The sequence below is a fragment of the Erinaceus europaeus genome, chromosome 1 (assembly GCF_950295315.1).
Source record: "Erinaceus europaeus chromosome 1, mEriEur2.1, whole genome shotgun sequence".
NCBI classification, from domain to species: Eukaryota; Metazoa; Chordata; class Mammalia; order Eulipotyphla; family Erinaceidae; genus Erinaceus; species Erinaceus europaeus.
Window position 1 is genome coordinate 135,443,766 of NC_080162.1, and position 21,575 is coordinate 135,465,340.

The 21,575-nt window shown below is 38.9% G+C and overlaps 1 protein-coding gene across 2 annotated transcripts in view; it reads right to left on the reverse strand.

The window, feature by feature from the left end:
* The window catches only part of EMC2 (ER membrane protein complex subunit 2), a 49,445-nt gene that overhangs the window by 20,992 nt on the left and 6,878 nt on the right, over positions 1 to 21,575 (reverse strand). The window contains exons 2-5 of one of the 2 annotated variants that reach the window (XM_060195844.1): positions 5,583 to 5,610; positions 5,369 to 5,482; positions 4,235 to 4,299; positions 2,306 to 2,391 (exon numbers count right to left, since the gene is read on the reverse strand). In XM_060195844.1, the coding sequence (XP_060051827.1) occupies positions 2,306 to 2,391; positions 4,235 to 4,299; positions 5,369 to 5,480 (263 nt within the window). In that variant the 5' untranslated portion in view covers positions 5,481 to 5,482; positions 5,583 to 5,610. The remainder of the gene's footprint in view (positions 1 to 2,305; positions 2,392 to 4,234; positions 4,300 to 5,368; positions 5,483 to 5,582; positions 5,611 to 21,575) is intronic. The other variant, XM_007524234.3, reaches the window with a different exon arrangement.

A 21,575-nucleotide genomic window follows, 5' to 3' on the forward strand; every position in this document is an offset into this window, starting at 1 on the left:
CCGAAGTTCAAGCCTCTGGTCTCTACCTGCAGGGGGAAGCTTCAGGAGTAATGAAACTGGGCTGCAGGTGTCTCTTCACTCTTGTCTCCTTCTCCTTCCCCCTAACTCTTTCACCCTGTGTATGTGGGGGGGGAGGCTTGGGGAGGGGGGCTAAAACAAAACAATAAATGTTGGCAAGGATCTGGAGAATAGAAAATCCTTGCATACTGTTAGTGGAAATGCAAAACTGGGAGGCTCGGTGGTTGCTTCCCTGATTAAGCGCACATAGTAGGAAGTCCAAGGAACCTTGCAAGGATCTACAGGGTTCCAGCTCCCTCACCCACCCGACTGGCTTCCCACTCTCAGGGGTCCACTTAATGAGCATGAAGCAGGTCTGCAAGTGTTGGTCGTTCTCTCTCCCTATCTCTCCCTCCTCTCTCAATTCCTCTCTGACCTATCCAATAAAATAGAAAAAAAATGGCTGTCAGAGGCAGTGAATTCATAGTGCCTGCTTCCTTAAAAATCCAGGTTCCAGATGCTACCATGATGCCAACTGGACTTCCCTGGGCAGATGACTCCACCAATGTCCTGGAGCCCCACTTCCTCAGAACCCCACTACTAGGCAAAGAAAGAGAGTATGGATCAACCTGCCAACAACCATCTTCAGCAGGGAAGCAATTACAGAAACCAGACCTTCCACCTTTTTCCACCCCATAATGACCTTGGCCCCATAATCCCAGAGGGATAAAGAATAGGAAAGCTATCAGGGGAGGGGATGGGATACTGGTGGTGGGAATTATGTGGAACTCCACCCCTCTTACTGTCTTGTTGGTGTTTCCATTTTATAAATAATTTTTTTAAAAAAATCTATAAAAAGATCTGCCCTTTGCTCTAGTAATTCTACTTTCAAATGTTTATTTAAAGGAAATAAAACAACTATCTTGAAAAGAATTTTATACCCCCCCATGTTCATTTTAGTATTTAATCATAAAAGCCAAGACATAGAGACAATTTAATATCCATCAAAGGATGAATGGGGTAAAAAAAAAAAATGAGGCACATATATTTATTTATATAATAGAACATTTTTCATCCATAAAAAAATAAATATGCAATTTACAGCAACACTAATGAATCTCTGAAGCTAATACAAAAAGAAAAGGAAGTCAGAAAAGTAAAGACAACTGTTATGTGAACTCACTTGTATGTTAAATCAAAAAAAAAAAAAAATGAAACTCATGGACATCCAAGTCATCAAACACAAAAGTGGGAGACTGAAGAGGATAAAAGTAATCAAAAGGCACAAACTTGCAGTTATGACATAAGTAATTCCACAAGATGTAGGGTACAGCACAGTTATAAATGGTTTAACCATGTTCTACTGTGTAGTTGAAAGTTCTTATACAAATTACTATCATTGCAAGTACTCTATTGTAAATGTGAAAGCAGTCAAGAGTAAAAAGTTCAAAAAAACTTTTTAAATAAAAAATTCTCTTCAAAAGAAGTTACAACGTGGTCTGGGAGATAGCGCAGTGGAGAAAGCATTGGATTGTCAACCATGAGGTCCAGGTTCTATCCCCAGCAGCACACATATACCAGCATGATGTCTGGTTCTTTCTCTCTCTCCTCCTATATTTTTCATGAATACATAAATTCTTTAAAAACAAAACAAAAAAATAAAGAAAGAAAAGAAAAATTACCATTATGTGCAGTGCTGCTGCATGTTAACTAAATTTAACGTGGTAATCATTAAACATTCTATTGATGAACTCACCTGTTAAAATTCAGTATGTTATGTCAGTTAGGTCTTTAAAAACATACTAATTATTTCTCTACCTTGGGTACCTTTTAAAAACATTATACATATTATCACTATTAATTTTGGGGAAAAAAAGGAGAGGGAGGGAGGGAAGAGGAGAGAGGAGGTGAAAAGGAGGAGGGGTTGAAAAGTTTGTTGTATTTTTGCACCACAGAAGAGTGAGGCTGAAAGGTTTTAATATCAGTTAACATGACAGGTCTATAGCTAGCCAATCTCAGAAACAGGATTTTATTATTTATTTTTTTTTAACCAGAGCACTGGTTAACTGACTTATGGTGGTGAGGGGGACCACTAGCCCAGAGATGGTAAATGGATTACATTCTTATTTTAAATCCTATTTAATGGGAAATTCTGTAATAAGATTTATGCTAAGGAACACTACTCTGAAGCTAAGGATAGAAAATCTTGCACTACTACTAATATCGCCGCAGGTGAGAAAGGCCCTAAATGTAAGTTCAAGATATATCATTTTAGAATGTGATCAGACTGTTTCCAAGATTCAGTTACCTTTCCATGGCTTCAAATCGCATGCCAGTTAGTCGCTTAACTCTGTGGCTGCCAGGAAACTGTCTTCTCAATTCTTGAAGACAAAACTTAAAACAGCAATAACAACAATAATTTGTTAAAAAAAAAAAAAAGATATAACAAAGTAAATGAACTTCAAAGAATGACATATATGCTTCAATGTTGCTTTCTCTACTTAATTTTATTAGTGTGACCTAAAGACATGAAATAAAATTCATACTTCATAAGGGCCAATTATGTCCTCAGCAGTCTGAAGAATTGCATGAATTGTGGAAGTGTGAGAAATGGTGTACATTATAAAGATTGTCCATTCTACAGTAGAGACCCAAAGTAAGTTTTAATATGGTGTGGAAACATAAAGTCTGTGGCTAACAACTATCACAGCAAGAAAAATATTCAGGTTAATCAAAATGCAGATAGGGTTATTAATTTCTTTGACTTCATGAGAAATCCATGTTATAGTGAGTCATTCATGCTACTTTTGTTGAAATTCTGAACCATTAAAAATACTGTTACAGAAATATTGTTTAATATCATCTGCTTTGTCTATCAGTATTTTATTTCATTTGCTTTCACAAATTATGAAATGGCATTTAGCAATTTTAAAAATTCAAATAAAATCTACTACCATCTTACCCTAAATACACTCAATTTTGTGGGGGGGGGGGCAGCAAAATTCACCTGAATAAAATAAACTGTTACCTCCACAAGTATTCTTTTTTTTTTTTTTTTAACAGAGCATTGCTCAGCTCTGGTTTATGGTGGTGCTGGATATTGAACCTGGGACTGTGGAGCCTCAGGCATGAGAGTCACTTTACATAACCATTATGCTATCTATCCCTGCCTCTACATAAGTATTCTAAAGAATCTGACAGGTTCTAAAAATAATCCCAAAAGAGTTTATGGGTTATTTTTAGTACTGCTAGTTTCACTCTAACTATATGGATAGCCAAACTAATGTAATTACCTTGAAAAAAGATAGTACTAACTGAGACATGGTAATGTTCTCCAGCTATTTCTACTTTCTGTCTTTATGCTATTCTTTTAATTTAAATAAGGAAGCAGCAATGAAGGAGTATTTAATAACTGAGACTCTAGAAATAATTGAATAGGTCTGCTCCTGATTTATAAAATACATGTAATGATAATATCAAGCACAAATTAAATTAAATAATTGTAAAGATTAAATAAATAAGAATATAAAGGATTTACATAATGCCTAACACACAACTGCTCAAAATGTATACCTGTAGCATTTCATTTATTTTAAATATTCTAAGTAAAGTTTTAAATTAAGTTTTGAGTAGTGTTCTGTACTTGTTGGGAATTTCTAAAAACTTAGGATGTATATTTACAATGCTATAAAACACTAACATTATGTACTATCAAAGTCACTAGACAACAAAAAGATAACATTTGTTTATAACCAATATGCTTTTCACTTTAAATTCTATACTGAAAGCATAATTCACATAAATGGACAAATTCCACTAACTCTTTAAACTGGTTCATTAAAGCTTGGAGACTATTGATCTACTGAGAAGGATTATCATAAATATTTAATAAGGACTTACTACGTCCCAAAGTGACAAGTTAGTCATTTTCACTTGAAAGCAGCATTCCAGTTCTGGGAAGGTGACTCAGTAGCACACAGAACAAATGGCCCAAATGTGTTATGGCACTGGGTTCAACCCTCAACACACAAGCCAGCAGTGCTCTAGTCTCTTGTCTCAGTCCCTATCTCTTTCCTCAGATAAATCATAAAAATAAACAAACATATTTTTTAAATGTCATTTAAAATCAGTTACACAGTGTATTTGGTATATGCTATGTTTTGTCTCAAATATATATATATTTATATATTTTTATATTTAAATATATTTCATGAAACAGATAAGTTTAAATACCCACCAATGCCAAGTCATCCCGACCATAGTCTAGAGCTGCAATCATCACTTGCTCATATATAATCCATACTAGATAAACAGAAAAAGAGAGAAGAAAAAAAAACAAACTGAATTCAGTACAAAAAAATAATCTTCCCAATAATCATAAACTTCTGTTTTTGATATTGTAAAGAATACCACTCAACATAAGGCATCGATTTATTCCAGCATCTAGAATCCAGGAAACACTCTGCAAGCTTTTGACCATGTAAGATAAAGCAGTTATCTTACAAGATGAACATCCCTAATACTTGGGATAAATTTTTAACCTTTCTGCATGAAATAGGACTGTCAGTACAACGAGCTTTGCAGCGCTGTGAGCTTTAAAACAGGTTTTTTTATGTGGTAGCTTTAAAAATCCCACTGAAAATAAAGTATCCTTAAGCTTTACAAGTCTTACAAATGATGAGTGTTACATAAAGATTAATATAAGGAGCATAAAAATATATAAAAACTTAGAAATTAAAAACAACAACAACAACTTAGAAAGTGTGTTGAGTGTGGCCTCGGTAGGTGGTGCAGTGCATAAAGTGTAAGACTCTCAAGTGCAAGGTCCTGAGATCAATCCCCAATAGCACATATACCAGCGTGATGTCTGGTTCTTTCTCTCTCTCCTTCCATCTTTCTCATTAATAAGTAAATAAAAACTCTAGGAGGTGGCACGGGGATAAAGCGCTAGACTCTCAAGCATGAGGTCTCCCAAGTTCAAGACCCAGTAGCACATGTACCAGAGTGATATCTGCTTCTATCTCTCCTCCTATCTTTCTCATCAGTAAATAAATAAAATCGTACAGAAAAAAAAAAAAAAAGAGGCAGTCAGGTGGTAGCGCAGTGGGTTAAGCGCAAGTGGCACAAAGCGCAAGGATCAGTGTAAGGAATCCGGTTTGAGCCCCCCCGCAGGGGAGTCGTTTCACAAGCAGTGAAGCAGGTCTGCAGGAGTCTGTCTTTCTCTCCACTTTTCTGTCTTCCCCTCCTCTCTCCATTTCTCTCTGTCCTATTCAACAACAACAGCAATAATAACAAGGGCAACAAAAGGGAATAAATATTTTAAAAAGAGAGAGGAAAAAAACAAAATGTGTTGAGACTAAAGAGAACTCACTGTCATCTCCAAGTTTAGATGCATATTCATTAATTAATTCCTCTCCAACTTCCACGATTTGCTCACTATTTCGTGAGTTTTCTTCTCTCCATTTTCTCATTTTATCTCGCATTTCTGGAAAAAATAAGCTCATTACTACATGTATACATAGTTCATCAATGTCAAAAAATTGGTAAGATATAATCAATTTTTTAGGTAGAGGAAATACACTCACACTAAGGCAAGTCTCTGGTATCTCAAAGCTGACAAAATAGAAAAACAGTTTAATAAAAGCAACAAATTCTTTAGAGGACTAAAATTACATTACAGCAAGTATTAAAAGTATCTTTATACACCTATGGACATCTAATCTTTGACAAAGGTGTCCAGCCTATTAAATGATGAAAGGAGAGTCTCTTCAACAAATAGTGTTAGAAAAAATTGGGTTGAAATATGCAGAAGAATGAAACTGAACCACTGTATTTCACCAAACACAAAAGTAAATTCCAAATGGATCAAGGACTTGTATGTTAGGCCAGAAACTATCAAATACTGAGAAGAAAATATTGGCAGAACTCTTTTCCATATACATTTTAAAGACACCTTAAATGAAATGAATCCAATTACAAAGAAGACTAAATAAAAAATAAACCAATGGGACTACATCAAATAAAAAAGCTTCTGCAAAGCAAAAGAAACCACTACCCAAACAAAGGGACTCCTCACAGAATGGGAGAAGATCTTTACATGCTATACATTAGACAAGAGGCTAATAATCAAAATATATGAAGAGCTCAACAAACTCAGCAGCAAGGAAACAAATGACCCCATCCAAAAATGGGGAGAGGATGTTCTCCATAGAAGAGATCCAAAGGCCAATAAACATAGGAAAAAATGCTCCAAGTCTTTGATTGTCAGAGAAATGTAAATAAAGACAACAATGAGATACCACTTCACTCCTGTGAGAATGCCATACATCAGAAAAGGTAACAGCAACAAATGCTGGAGGTTGTGGGGACAAAAGAACCCTCCTGCACAGCTAGTGGGAATATCAATTGGTCCAACCTCTGTAGAGAGCAGTCTGGAGAACTCTCAGGTTTGCATCAAAGTAAAGACTTGCACCAAAGTAAAAGACTCTGGGTTGTGTGTGTGTGTGTGTGTGGAACCTGATGGCAGAAGAAGACCTAGTAGGGGCTGAACTGTTATGTGGAAAACTGGGAAATGTTATGCATGTACAAACTATTGTATTTTACTGTCAACTGTAGACCACTAGTACCCAATAAAGAATTTTTTTTTTTAAGTATCTTTATAAGCAATGAATGCATAGGTATGCTACAAAGACCCTCTGCACTTTTAAGCAACTATGGGTTTTAACTTTTTGAGAATCAGACTACTTTTGAGATTTGCTAACAGCAAGGATTTTTCTCAGAAAAAAAAATGCATAAAGTTGTGCATGTAAGTCATAAATTTTAAGATGCTAGTGAAGTGCAGTTGTTAACTAATGGACACGGACTCTTCTTGGCCATGGTGTTATTTATACTAGACTACAGGAACAAAAGGAGTATATATAAAGCTTCCTTAACATCACCATTACAGCATCACATAGCATGTGAAGATAGACAACTAGAAATGGAAATAAATAACAAGAAATAGAACTAAGGAGTCTTCTTGAGTTCATATGCAGTATGGAATACAAGAAGTAAGATACAAAGCACTAAGTAACAGTGAAAGTGTAGAGAACAAGTTTTCAAATAACAGTACAGATTAACTGGAGGTGGGGGGGGCAGACGGCTGCTCACCTGGTACCTGTGGGGGAGGGTAAGATTCATGAGTGGTGAAGCAGGGCTGCAGGAGCCGGCTCTCCACCGCGTGGTGCAGGGCACTGGACGCTTGATCCCTCCACGCTGCTCGGCCACTGCAAACAGGGCAGCAGACATGGCAGGGCCATGGGGCAGGGCCGCGGCGGCCTATCATGGCCGCCACCCCTGGGCACCTAGGCCCACGCCTTCTACAAAGATGGCCTGCCTGCCCTCTTTCTATGAATTCTGGAACCATCCCGGGCCTCCCGGACCCCCGGGCTCCCTGCCAAAACTGGGCACACGAGATCTCCAGCCGCCGGTCCGGTCTGAAGGCAGACAAGCTGGAGTATGCAGAGATTTGTGCAGAGATCGCAACCTGCAATTCCTAGAAGTGGAGCTGCTCGGAAATGGAGCTGCACGGGAAGCCACCTCCGGATGGTGAAACCCCCCCCCCCAACAACTAAGACAATATAGATTTAAATTCGTGTTTAAAATGACATGTCTTCGTAACAAAGGTTTCTCTCCTCGTGTATTAATGACTATGTTTATGTGTATGTTTAAAGTTTGGTAAACAGTAGCTTTAAGGCTAAATTCTTACTAGTCAAAGATAAATGAAAAAGGTTTTCAACGTAATTCTCATAAAGATAAAAATTAACTTACATTTAAAGTCTGAGGTAAAAATTAGTTAACAATCAATATATTTCAACTAAGTTGGTCTAAACAAAAGGTTAAATAGACTTGTTGATATGTAAAACACTACCTTCTCTATTAGAAATGGTAGATCGCACAATGGCTATGCTAATTATTCTCATGCCTGAGGTTTCCTCTCCGGCCCACACCTAGGGTGTGTCTCCATCTTGAATGGGTGTAACAAAAGGTTAAAAGACGTTGTTGATATGTAAAAGTCTCAAATTCCTTCTCTATTAGAAATGTTAGATCGTGCAGTAGATATGCTAATAACAAGTTTTGCTTCATAGTAAGTAAGTTGCAGCCAGCTGCCTTTGGGACCCTAGGCCGTTCCCCGCCCCCATGCAAATGCCCGTCGAGGCAAGTAGCCCCCCAGAGGCAAGAAATTTTTTTTTTCAGATATGGCCCCCTCAGGCCTTCCCTTGGCAACATGCTGGTTTTTGTTATATATGTTTCTGTTCACCCCACACCCTTGATACTATAGTCATTTAGTTAAAAAGAAAAGGGGGAATTGTCGTATGCTTTACATTGGCTTGTTCTAGCCCTCCCCCTCCAAGAGAATTGGATGAGTCCTGTTAATTTCGCGGGCCTGCTTGGCCCCGCCCCAAGGGACACTGGGAGAGGGTTCCGGAGTCCGAGAGTTCCTGAGTTCCCCAGTGACAGAGTTCCTGAGTTCCGGAGTTCGAGAGTGCGAGGGTGCGAGAGTTTCTGAGTTCGAGAGTAAGGGAGAGGGTTCCTGAGTTCCAGAGTAAAAGAGAGAGTGCTTGCGCTGCCGCAAAGAGACAGCAGAGTTCTGTTTGGTGATTAGTTTGTCTTAGTTTGTGAATCGTTGTTCCTGAATAAAGAAATACAGCTTCCCTGCCCAGCCGTTGTCTCCGCGTCTCTGTTCACCACCGTGAAGCTAGCCGGCCCGGCAAGAGCCCCGGAAATCTTAACAACAAACGGCTTAACAAAAAACGGCTCTGTCTCACTTCCTCTTTATCTCTCCCTTTCCTCTCAACTTCTAGCTGTCTCTATGCAGTAAATAAAGGTAATTAAAAAAAAACTGGAAGTTTTAAAAAATAGCACCTGGAAGCTTTAAAAAGAAGCATGGATAATAGCAGAAATAACAAATAAGGTGAAAAAAAAAGAAGTACATACTCTATCTTTAAAGGGGGGGGCTTTTTTTTTTCAAGCACAGTTAAGGTAAAATGAACTGAATCAAATTTATAAATGCTTCCTTCCTTCCTTCTATCTCTGCAAATCTTATTCCTGTTTACTCACTCTTCTTTCTATAGGTATAGATGTTTATAGGTTTAAACAGTTTAATTTAAAAATAATCCCAGCACCTAGGAAATAATCATTAAAAAGCACAGTTTTTTCACTACTTTATATGTATTATCTTAGTTCACAGTCTACAGAAAAAAAAATTACAAGAAAAACATAGATTCTCGGTGAATTTATGAAAATAGTTGTAGAAAACCATTCCAAATGAACATACAATTAATTACTTGCATTGAAACCTAGAATTAGAGTGATTCTCCCTCTGCACAGAAAGTAACCTTGAACCATCTTGAAGGTGGAAGAGGAATTTAGCAAGCAAACAAGAAAGTAGGTTTTTGCACACAGAAACATGGGGAATTTAAAATTTACAAGACATGAAATGGAATCAAGAGAATGAGTAGGAAGAACATGACATTCTAAAAAGTCTTTCTTTTCACAGTATGGAAAGTTTATTTTTGAAGGTGTCAAATACAAAATGTTAAACAGAAGTAAAGTAATATGATCAGATCTGGACACTAGAAACATCATTCTAATTTTAAAAATGCAATCAAAAGATAAACTGGAAAGAGTAGAAACTAAAAGAAATCAGTCAGGAAAGATGTAGTCTAGTGAAACAAGCACTGAATAGATTTGAAAATTCAAATCTAAATGGCTTCATACAACTTACAAAAAATGTGCTTAATTTTTTGTGCCTATGAACGCAGATAATACCTCTTATAGTTCAGACATGTACAATTAGAACTGAATAAAATGTATAAAGTTGGGAGTCGGGCGCTAGCACAGCGGGTTAAGCACATGTGGGCCGAAACGCAAAAACCGGCATTAAGGATCCTGGTTCAAGCCCCTGGCTCCCCACCTGCAGGAAGGTCACTTCACAAGCAATGAAGCAGGTCTACAGGTGTCTATCTTTCTCTCCCCTCTCTGTCTTCCCCTTCTCTCTCCATTTCTCTCTGTCCTATCCAACAACAATGACATCAATAACAACAATAACTACAACAATAAAACAAGGGCAACAAAGAAGAATAAATAAATCTCTAAAAAAAAATGTATAAAGTCTTCAGAAGAAGGCCTGTAGTCTTAGCACAGAATGGACATAGGAACTTAGTTGGCATTAGTTCCCTCCGTGTCAACACAACTGTTCAAGTGAAATACATAAATCAAACAGGAGCAACAGAAACTACAGGGAAAAATCACATACAAAAATTATATGTAAACTCTTTATGTTACTTTTTATCACTTTATTGTAAGGGTTATGTTTTATAGTTCAGTTGGTGAGATATGGGTATGATTTTTCTTATTACCATGATAAGCATCAGCAAGACACTCTCATCTCCAACTTAAGTCCTTTCCATCATCTTTATTTCTTTTTTCAAAAAGGGATGGAAGGGACTCTGGAAGGATGGTGGCAGCTACAAAAAAGAGTTAAAAGTTACAAGGCCTGCATAGTGACATTGCCTTTGTGGAAGAAAGCTTAAGAGAAACAACAGGTGTAGCTGAAGGATCCAGAAACAGAATCCCAGAGAGACAAGTATTCACTAAAAAGCAGTATGAGCCAATCCCAGGAGCAACAAGGAAGGGCTCTGCCCTTTTCAATCCCAGGTAAGTGCAAACAGTAATAAAAGAAACTGAGAGAACTGGAGTGACTAAGGCTCTGAGTTCTCAGAGTTGACCAGCTAACACTTCTTTTAAGACACACTAAGGAGGGCAGGGGTAGATAGCATAATGGTTATGCAAACAGATTCCCATGCCTGAGGCTCTAAAGTCCCAGGTTCAATCCCTTGCACCACCATAAACCAGAGCTGAGCAGTACTCTGGAAAAAAAAAAAAAAAAGAGAGAAAGAGAGAGAGAGAGAGAGAAACACTAAGGAGAAGCAGCAAAAAAAGTAAAATAAAAGTTTAGCTGTTGTTAAAATTTGGTGGCTCTAGCCGGGCTAGCTTCACGGGCGGGTAACAGAGACAACCAGAGACATACAGCTGGGCAGGGAAGCTGTATTTCTTTATTTAGGAACAATTCATAAACTAAGACAAACTAATCACCAAACAGAACTCTGCTGTCTCTTTGCGGAGGCACAAGCACTCTCTCGAACGCTGCAACTCAGGAATTCTCCAACTCTGCAACTCTTCAACTCTCCAACTGTGTAACTCTCCAATTCTCTCTCTGGAACTCAGGAACCCTCTCTCGGGGTTCCTTGGGGCGGGGCCAAATGGGCCGCGAAATTAGCAGGACTGATCCAATTCTCTTGGCGGGGGAGGGCTAGAACAAACCAATGTAAAGCATACGACATTTAGCAGTCCACCCCTCTTATCCTATGGTTTTGTCAGTGTTTCCTTTTGATAAATAAATTTTTAAAAAAGTTTAGCAGTCCAAGGATAACAGAATGAGACAAGAAATCTCATAGCACAAGAACTCTACAAAAACAGACAAACATACTAAGACAAAAGATGTTTTCAGAAGTTAAAGCTTTATTAAATTTCACCTCACATTAATTTCAGAAAAGAATCTTGCAAAAAAAACTTATATGAACAACAGATTATTACAGTCAAATTATCAAAAGTCATAAAAACAAAGAGCCAGGCAGCAATGATTTTTACAGTGGAAGTATGCTAGGAAAATAAGTCCAGAGGGTCAAAACTTTTAACTTTATTATTTCAAAGTAAGATAAACTGTGTTAAGATTTGATATGACATACAGTAGTAATAATATGAATCAGACCTAGAAGGCAGAAATGAGGTGACAAAATTCATGGCAAAAAAATCAGAAATAAAAGGAAAAAAGCAGAACTTAAAACTATTGAAAAGGAAATACAAAAATAATGAAATCCCCAGAGACACACCCTTCTAGGGAAAGAGAGAGGCAGACTGGGAGTATGGACCAACCAGTCAACGCCCATGTTCAGCGGGGAAGCAATTACAGAAGCCAGACCTTCCACCTTCTGCAACCCACAATGACCCTGGGTCCATGCTCCCAGAGGGATGGAGAATAGGAAAGCTATCAGGGGAGGGGGTGGGATATGGAGATTGGGTGGTGGGAATTGTGTGGAGTTGTACCCCTCCTACCCTATGATTTTGTTAATTAATCCTTTCTTAAATAAAATAAATAAATAAATAAAATAATGAAAAAAATCATAATAAAGACATGGGACTTAAAAGAATATTAAAAGGCAAAGAATATGGATTAAAAGAGTTGCTAAAGAAGAAATTTCATACCCAAAAAGTGAGCAGACATTAAAATATGTAATTCAAGAAAATTGTGCTGATAAAGAAAAATACTTGAGTTATATATTGAAAAAATAAACTAAACACTTGAGAAATATTAACCCAAAAGACAAATATGAAGGTATATATTACTCAGATGAAAGGAATTTAAAGGAAGAAAAGTTATTTGTGCATCTAAGAAGAAAAAGAGATACAAAAGGAAAAAAAAAATTAGATGAATGTCAAACTCTCACAACATTTTATGCCACTTAGGAAAATGTCAAAAGGCCTAGATTTTTTAACTGATAAATTTCAAGGAAAATAAAAGGATAGAATGAGAAGCTATAGTTGAGATTTTTATTTTATTTTATTGGGGGGGGTTAGTTGTTTACATATAATCGTTAACACATAGGCACAGCCTCTCATCTCCTCTTGACTGGAGTCTAGGAGACACAACAGGACCCCTATGTCCCATCATCTTGTCCCTTCCCCTCGTTTCCCAGAGTCTTGCTTTGGTGCAACAGTGGCACCCAATCCAAGTTCACCTTATGTTTTCCTTTATTGTTCTTTGTTCTTAAGTTCTACCTATAAATAAGAGCATGTCTACAGGTACCCACTTGGTGAACAAAAACTATTTTAAAATGCAAGGATATGATGACTAGAAAAGTCAAGCTACTGGTAACTGGAGAGAGAAGAGAAGGAATTATGACAGGGATGGGACACATGGAAATGAGACTAGTAGTTTCAGTGGTATTTACTTTGTAGTAATCGATTAAGTCACAAATTTGTTTTTGAATGAGTTGATCTCTGTGTCATTTTATGACAGCTGGAAAGGAAGAAAGGAGGTACAACAAAAGAAGAAAGGGGGAAATTCTCACCTCTCTTAGTCATGTTCCTGTATGGTATTTTGGAATCTGAATATCAACCAAACTACCATGGGAATATATAACCTGTAGCTGGCTTAAAAATACATGTTTTTTGACTTGAAAATCTCAAGAAAGTGAGGCTGCTAAGTAAACACAACCCCTTTTCAGACAATAGCAGCTTAAACACACACATAAAACACAGTTCCAAGTTTTATCCCACCAGCTTACCAACTTCTATAGCTTGAATATTTTTTTAGCAATTAGAAAAAGGATACAGTAGCAATAGGCATTCATTTAATGACTTCTACAATGAATACTGAAAAAAAATCTCCTAAACTTAGCAAGTAGAGTAAAATTTTAAAAATGCCATTCAATTTAAATACAGCAACGAATACCTATAAAGAAACTTGTGACACTAAATCCCCACAGCAAGCAATTCTCAAACTCTAGACACCAACTTGTTCAATAATTCAGCTCAGTTCTACCACTAATAACTGGGAGTTAGCACCAAATCCTAAAAGTTAAAGACTCAGTCCCATAAAATTCCCCTCTACTTCACACACCAATCCTGAGTCAGTCACTGGCACTTCTGACCAAATGGTTACAAAAATAGTGGAGACTAATGCAAGAGGTAGAGGAGAAAGACAAGAGAATCACTTGCTTCAGTTCACTGCTGAATGGACACCAGGTGAATTCTTCATTGAATTAAATCACCAAAGAAGAGGCGTGGGGCACAATTCTCAGTTGTATTTCAAGAGACCCTACCAAACAAAAAGCTAAAGCATCACGCACCAGAAGAGAGAAACTGGAAGAAGAAAACCCTTTCTAGAGGCCTAGCAGTGGCACACCAGGTAGAGCTCACACATTAACCAGGTGCAAGAACCCTTCTATGAATGATGCCACAAGATATACTGATAGCCTCTGAAGGTATCAAAAGTTACCATAATTCACCTAAAAGTCCACATCAAAAAGGACTTAGAGAAGCTAAGATGTCAAAAGTAGCCACTCTGAAAGAACGGGTCATTTTGGATGCAAAAGGGAAGAATAAACTTATTTATTTATTTATTGCCTCCAGGGTTATTGCTGGGGCCCGGTGCCTGCACTATGAACCCACTGCTCCTGGAAGTTATTTTTTCCCTTTTGTTGCCCTGGTTGTTTTATCATTGTTGTGGTTATTATTGTTGTTATTGATGTCATTGTTGTTGGATAGGACAGAGAGAAATTGAGAGAGGAGGGGAAGACAGAGAGGGAGAGAGAAAGATAAGACACCTGCAGAACTTGCTTCAACACTTGTGAAGAGCGACTCCGTTGCAGGTGGGGAGCCGGGGGGCTCAAACCGGGATCCTTGAGCCGATCCTTGCTCTTTGCTCCATGTGCACTTAACCCACTGCACTACTGCCCAACCTCTAAACTAATTTATTTTTAATTAACAGAAAACTACAGGGGGAAAAAGTGTATTTCAAACTTTATTGCAACCCATTATTGGGTGTAAAATAAATGGAATGGAGTCTTCCACCATGGCAGGGGGATATGAAACAATACACAGAATGGGTGCACTGCACATCTATGGAAAAGGATTTTAACAATAAAGGCTTGGTTTTAGTTTATACACAAAATAAAAATATTTTAAGTATATACAGACATGCTTAAGTGTGAGCTTAGATTTATTTATTTCTCAATGGTGACTTGTGTGTATATTTGACTCCACTGCTCCCATCTGACATTTATTTCCCCCATTTTCAAATTTCAGGTAGAGAAACAGAAAGAGAAAGGTCTGACACCACAGTATGGTTCCACTATTCACACTAGTTTCTGTTGGCAATGTACATGATATACACCTACCTAGGCTTGAATGTGGGTCCCCACACATGGCAAAGTGTACACTCAACCAGGTGGCTATGAACTGGTACCATGGGTTCATTTTTTAAAATTTATTATCTTTATTTATTGTATAGAGATAGCCAGAAATTATGGGGGGGGGGGTAGAGAGAGAAAGAGAGACACCTGCAGCCCTGTTTTACCACTAGCAAAGCTTTCCCCCCTGCAGGTGGGGACCAGAGGCTCAAACCTGGGTCCTTGTGCACTGTAACATATGCAACCAGGTGCGCCACCCTCTGGCCAATTTTTTAAAATTATTATTTATTAATGGATAGAGGCAGAGATTTGACAGAGGGGGTGATAGAGAAGAAGAGAGACGGACAGATAAATACCTGTAGCTCTACTTCACCACTCATGAAGCTTTTCCCTTGCAGGTAGGATCCAGAGGCTTGAACCCGGGTCCTTGTGCACTGTAGTGTGTGTGTTTAACCAGGTGCACCACCATCTGCCCAACACCCCACTCCCACCCCATTAGTTAATTTTTTTTTAATATTCCTTACTGGGGATTGTGGAAAAACACTTGTGGGGAAGAGGCACCCTTATAAAAAGTTACTACTAAGAATAACAGGTTAACATTTTGTCATAAAATTATGTAAAAACACAGCAGAACATAAAAACAGGGAACACTGTTTACATATATAAATACAACTTGTGCATAGCAAGTGGCATTTCATCTGTAAATGTTTTAATAAATCCTGTTGACACAGCTGGCCCTGCCATACTCTAGATGCTGCTATAAATACCATTCAAAATCATGTTCATATATTAATCTGTTCAGGAATTCCTGAAATATTTTCTTCTAAACATTAGTAAAACCAAAATTATCTCTCAAAGAAAAAAATGTTTTATTAGAGTCAGCAAGATAATTTACATGGGAGGGTGTCTACTTTGCTAAGCCTTCAACCTAAGTTCAAAACCAGTTCCTACCACAACAGGGGAAGCTTCAGGGCTATGCTATCTTTTCTTTCCCTCTCTCCCCATCTCTCTCTCTGAAAAAGCAGACCCAGACTGATGAACCTGAGAGAATGGGGGTGAGGGAAGGATATGTTTCCATCCTAGATAAATCAGTATCTCAAACACTTATCAGAAAATGAGGAACAGCAGCAGCAGCTGTTTCCCCTCCCCTCCCCTCCCCTGCTCTCCCAGCTCAACTAGGAATACCAAAGGAGATCATCTGGGACCACAACAAGGCAAGACTAGAAAGACTTCAGGAACCTACCAAATCACCAGAGCTGTGACTATCAGTAGAAGGATTGTAGGAGCAGAATTTTACTTTCCTGGAATGTTATACACACATTAGTATTTAATACTGATCTTTTTAGAAAAAATATTGAGAAAGAGAAAAAAAAAATCTATTTTTCCTCTACAGAAGAAAAATCTATTTGAATTTTGTGGCCTTCCTGTGAACAGGCTTCTGGGTAGCAAAAACAGAAAGTGACAGGAAAATCTGCTGCATGTTTAAGACAAACTAACAATAAGAAAGCAGTAAGAAACGGATCTCAGGGAGATAGAGATGGTTCAGATAAGGGAAGGCATTGCAAGTGGGAGGATAAGCAGTAAAGACTATCTGGTGCTGGGGAGACAGCATAATGGTTCTGTAAAAGACTTTCCTGCTCCAGGCTCTGAGGCCCCAAGTTCAATCCCCAGTACCACCATAATGCAGAGCTGAGTAGTGCCCTGGTCTCTCTGTGCATGTGGTGGGACTGAGGAGGGATTACACCTCCATTATCTTAGGATTTTGTAAATCACTACTAAAACACTAAATAAATAAATGGGAGAAAGAGAGAGAGAAAGAAAGGGAGGGAAGGAAAGAAGGAAGGGAAGGAGGGAGGAAGGGAGGGAGAAAGGAAGGAAGGAAGGCAAGAGGGAAGGAGGGAAGGAAGAAACTAAGTAAGAGAAAACAAAAAGTAAAGACATACGAGAAGCAAATAAGAAATCTCCTCTGGGAGTCAGGCAGGAGCACAGAACCGCACACGTGGTGCAAAGTGCAAGGACCAGCATAAGAATCAGGGTTCCAGTGCCTGGCTCCCCACCTGCAGGGGAGAAGCAGGTCTGCAGGTATCTTTCTCTCCCCCTCTCTGTCTTCCCCTCCTTTCTCCACTTCTCTCTGTCCTATCCAGCAACGACAACAATAACAACAATAAAACAACAAGGGCAACAAAAGGGAATAAATAAATATAAAAAAAAATTTCAAATAAAAAAAAGAAATCTCCTCTATGGAATTATTCAGTTCTCTATATTGTCCACAATGTCCACATTTCATACAGCATCATTATACCAGGCTAACTTAAAAAAACAAACAAATAAAAAAACCTTCTAAGAGAATAAAAAAATGACAAGGTTGGTGAGTGATATTAAAAAAAAAAAAGAAAGAAAGAAAAGAAAATGACCACAGGAACCCATTAAATCACTGGTGAGTACAAACACGTGTGGCTGGTGACAGAGAGGAGAGAAGAACCTAAGGAGAGATAAAGTGACTGCTAACAGTTCAGCAGTTTATCAGTTGAGACACCAACTCCAGTCTGCTCCACAACAAGGGGACAGCTTAAGGGAGGAGAGAACTCCCCAGAGACCAAGTGAAACTCTATGAGTCTTCATTGCTACTACCCTCAGAATCTGGAGCAGCGACGGGGAGGGACACCAGGGGACAGAGGTCTAACCAGGAAACTCAGGAGAAGAGCTATACCTCCATGGCATAGCTGAGGGGCTGTGAAAGTCTCTTTGCATAACCACTGGATTATCTCTGCCACACCCTGCTTTATCTCTTGGTGAGGAGTCAGTTCTTCTTCTTCTTCTAGCATTTGCCCTTCTTCCGTAGACAGTCAACAGCGTCAGGTTGAGCCTGATGTAAAGTTTCGAGACCTCCTATGAATCTGGAGAGGTGGCAGTCGTTGACTATGTGGGTCATAGACTGTCTGTAGCCGCAGGGGCAGTTCGGATCGTCTCTGGCTCCCCAGCGATGGAACATAGCAGCGCACCAGCCATGGCCTGTTCGATAGCGATTGAGGAGGGCCCAATCATAAAGTGCTAGGTCAAAGCCAGGTTGACGCTTGCAGGGATCTATGATGAGGTGTTTGTTCTTGACCTCAGATGACTGCCAACTCTGTTTGCAAGAGTCTGGAACAGAGAAGTTCAGTGTAGGCGTAGGGGACCACATTGGGTGACGAGACGTCAAGCGTTGGGACAGGGTGGCGAAGATATCTGCATATATTGGCAGGTCAGGTCGAGCGGAGACGTGGGAAATGAACTTAGATGATGCCGCAACCCGACGAATATCTGGCGGGGCGATGTTGCTAAGAACTGGCAGCCATGGAACCGGCGTAGAACGGATGGTTCCAGAAATTATCCTCATGGAGGAATATAATTTGGAATTGACCAAGTGGATATGGGGGCTAGGGAACCATACTGGGGCACAGTATTCTGCAGTGGAATAGCATAATGCCAAAGATGATGATCCTAGTGTGGAAGCGCTTGCGCCCCATGAGGAGCTGGCCAGTCTTGCAATGATTAAGTCAGTGATTAAGCTAAGAGGCCTATTGATAGTTTAAAAGCCCTCGGCTCCCATAGCGTACAGGGGAAAAAAAAAAAAAAAGAGGCTTCCTAGAAGCATATGCCCTTCCAAAACTGAACCAAGAATAACTACAAAATCTAAATGCACCAATCAAAGACAAAGAAATTGAAACCATTATTAAGAATCTCCCCAACAACAAAAGTCCTCGACCAGATGGCTTCACAAACGAATTCTACAAAACTTTCAGGAAACAGTTAGTACCCATACTTCTTAAGCTTTTCCATAAGATTGAAGAAACAGGAATACTCCCTTCCACCTTCTATGAAGCCAACATCACCCTGATACCAAAAGCTGACAGGGACAGAACAAAAAAGGAAAACTACAGACCAATATCTCTGATGAACATAGATGCCAAAATATTAAACAAGATCTTGGCCAACTGGATACAGCAACATATCAAAAAGATTGTTCATCATGACCAAGTGGGATTCATCCCAGGAATGCAAGGCTGCTTCAAGATCTGTAAGACAATCAATGTCCTTCACCACATCAATAAAAGCAAAGCCAAAAACCACATGATTATCTCAATAGATGCAGAGAAAGCCTTTGACAAAATCCAACACCCATTCATGCTCAAAACTCTACAAAAAAAGGGAATAGATGGGAAATTCCTCAAGATAGTGGAGTCTATATATAGCAAACCTACAGCCAACATCATACTCAATGGACAGAAGCTGAAAGCAATCCCCCTCAGATCGGGGACTAGACAAAGCTGTCCACTGTCACCGTTACTCTTCAACATAGTATTGGAAGTTCTTGCCATAGCAATCAGGAAAGAGAAAGAAATCAAAGGAATACAGATTGGAAGGGAAGAAGTCAAGCTCTCACTATTTGCAGATGATATCATAGTATACATAGAAAGACCTAAAGAATCCAGCAGAAAATTACTGGAAGTTATTAGGCAATATAGCAAGGTATCAGGCTACAAAATCAATGTACAAAAATCAGTGGCATTTCTTTATGCAAACACTAAATCTGAAGAAGACATCCAGAAATCACTCCCATTTACTGTTTCAGCAAAATCAATCAAATACCTAGGAATAAAGTTGACCAAAGAAGTGAAAGACTGAAAACTATGAGTTGCTACTCAAGGAAATAGAAACTGATACCAAGAAATGGAAAGATATCCCATGCTCATGGATTGGAAGAATAAATATAATCAAAATGAATATTCTCCCCAGAGCCATATACAAATTTAATGCAATACCCATCAAAGTTCCACCAAGCTTCTTTAAGAGAATAGAACAAACACTACAATCTACTACTACTGAAAACATCTAGAATTGCCAAAACCATCTTGAGGAAAAGAAACAGAAATGGAGGCATCACACTCCCAGACCTTAAACTATATTATAAAACCATAATCATCAAAACAGCATGGTACCGGAACAAAAATAGGCACACAGACCAGTGGAACAGAATTGAAAGCCCAGAAATAAATCCCCACACCTATGGACATCTAATCTTTGATAAGGGGGCCCAAAGCATTAAAAAGGAAGAAGATGGCTCTCTTCAATAAATGGTGCTGGGAAAACTGGGTTGAAACATGCAGAAGAATGAAATTGAACCACTTTATCTCACCAGAAACAAAAATCAACTCCAAATGGATCTAAGATCCTAGATGTCAGACCAGAAACAATCAAATACTTAGAGGAAAACATTGGTAAAACAGTTTCCCACCTACACCTCAAGGACATCTTTGATGAATCAAACCCAATTGCAAGGAAGACTAAAGCAGAAACAAACTAATGGGACTACATCAAATTGAAAAGCTTCTGCACAGCCAAAGAAAGTATCACACAACAAAGAGACCCCTCACAGAATGGGAGAAGATCTTCACATACCATACAACAGACAAGAAACTAATCTCCAAAATATATAAAGAGCTCAGCAAACTTAGCACCAAAAAAGCAAATGACCCCATCCAAAAATGGGCAAAGGATATGAACAAAACATTCACTACAGAGGAGATCCAATAGGCTAACAAACATATGAAAAACTGCTCTAGGTCACTGATTGTCAGAGAAATGCAAATTAAGACAACACTAAGATACCACCTCACTCCTGTAAGAATGGCATACATCAAAAAGGACAGCAGCAACAAATGCTGGAGAGGTTGAGGGGACAGAGGAACCCTTCTACATTGCTGGTGGGAATATAAATTGGTCCAGCCTCTGTGGAGAGCAGTCTGGAAAACTCTCAGAAGGCTAGACATGGACCTTCCATATGATCCAGTAACTCCTCTCCTGGGGTTATACCCCAAGGACTCCATAACACCCAGCCAAAAAGAGGTGTATACTCCTATGTTCATAGCAGCACAATGCATAATAGCTAAAACCTGGAAGCAACCCAGGTGCCCAACAACAGATGAGTGGCTGAGAAAGCTGTGGTATATATGCACAATGGAATACTACGCAGTTATCAAGAAGAAAGAACCCACCTTCTGTGACTCATCCTGGACAGAGCTAGAAGGAATTATGTTAAGTGAGCTAAGTCAGAAAGATAAAGATGAGTATGGGATGATCCCACTCATCAACAGAAGTTGAGTAAGAAGATCTCAAAGGGAAACTAAAAGCAGGACCTGACCAAATTGTAAGTAGGGCACCAAAGTAAAAACCCTGTGTGAGGGGTAGACATGCACTGTCCTGGGCTAGTGGGGGGTGGGAGTGGGTGGGAGGGATAGGTCACAGTCTTTGGGTGGTGGGAATGGTCTTTATGTACACTCCTAGCAAAATGTAGACATATAAATCACTAGTCAATTAATAAGAGGGGGAAAATCAATTGTATTTCTCAAAGTTTTTCAAAACACAAACTGAATCTTTTTAATATATAGGCTGTGTATTTGATATGCGGACTCTCTCCAAAGCCTAGACCAAGTAGATAAGAAGCATCCAATAGCACAGCTATATACAAGATACTGGGTACTGCACAGCAAACCATAACAAAAGGACTTTTCAAAGTTAACCCAA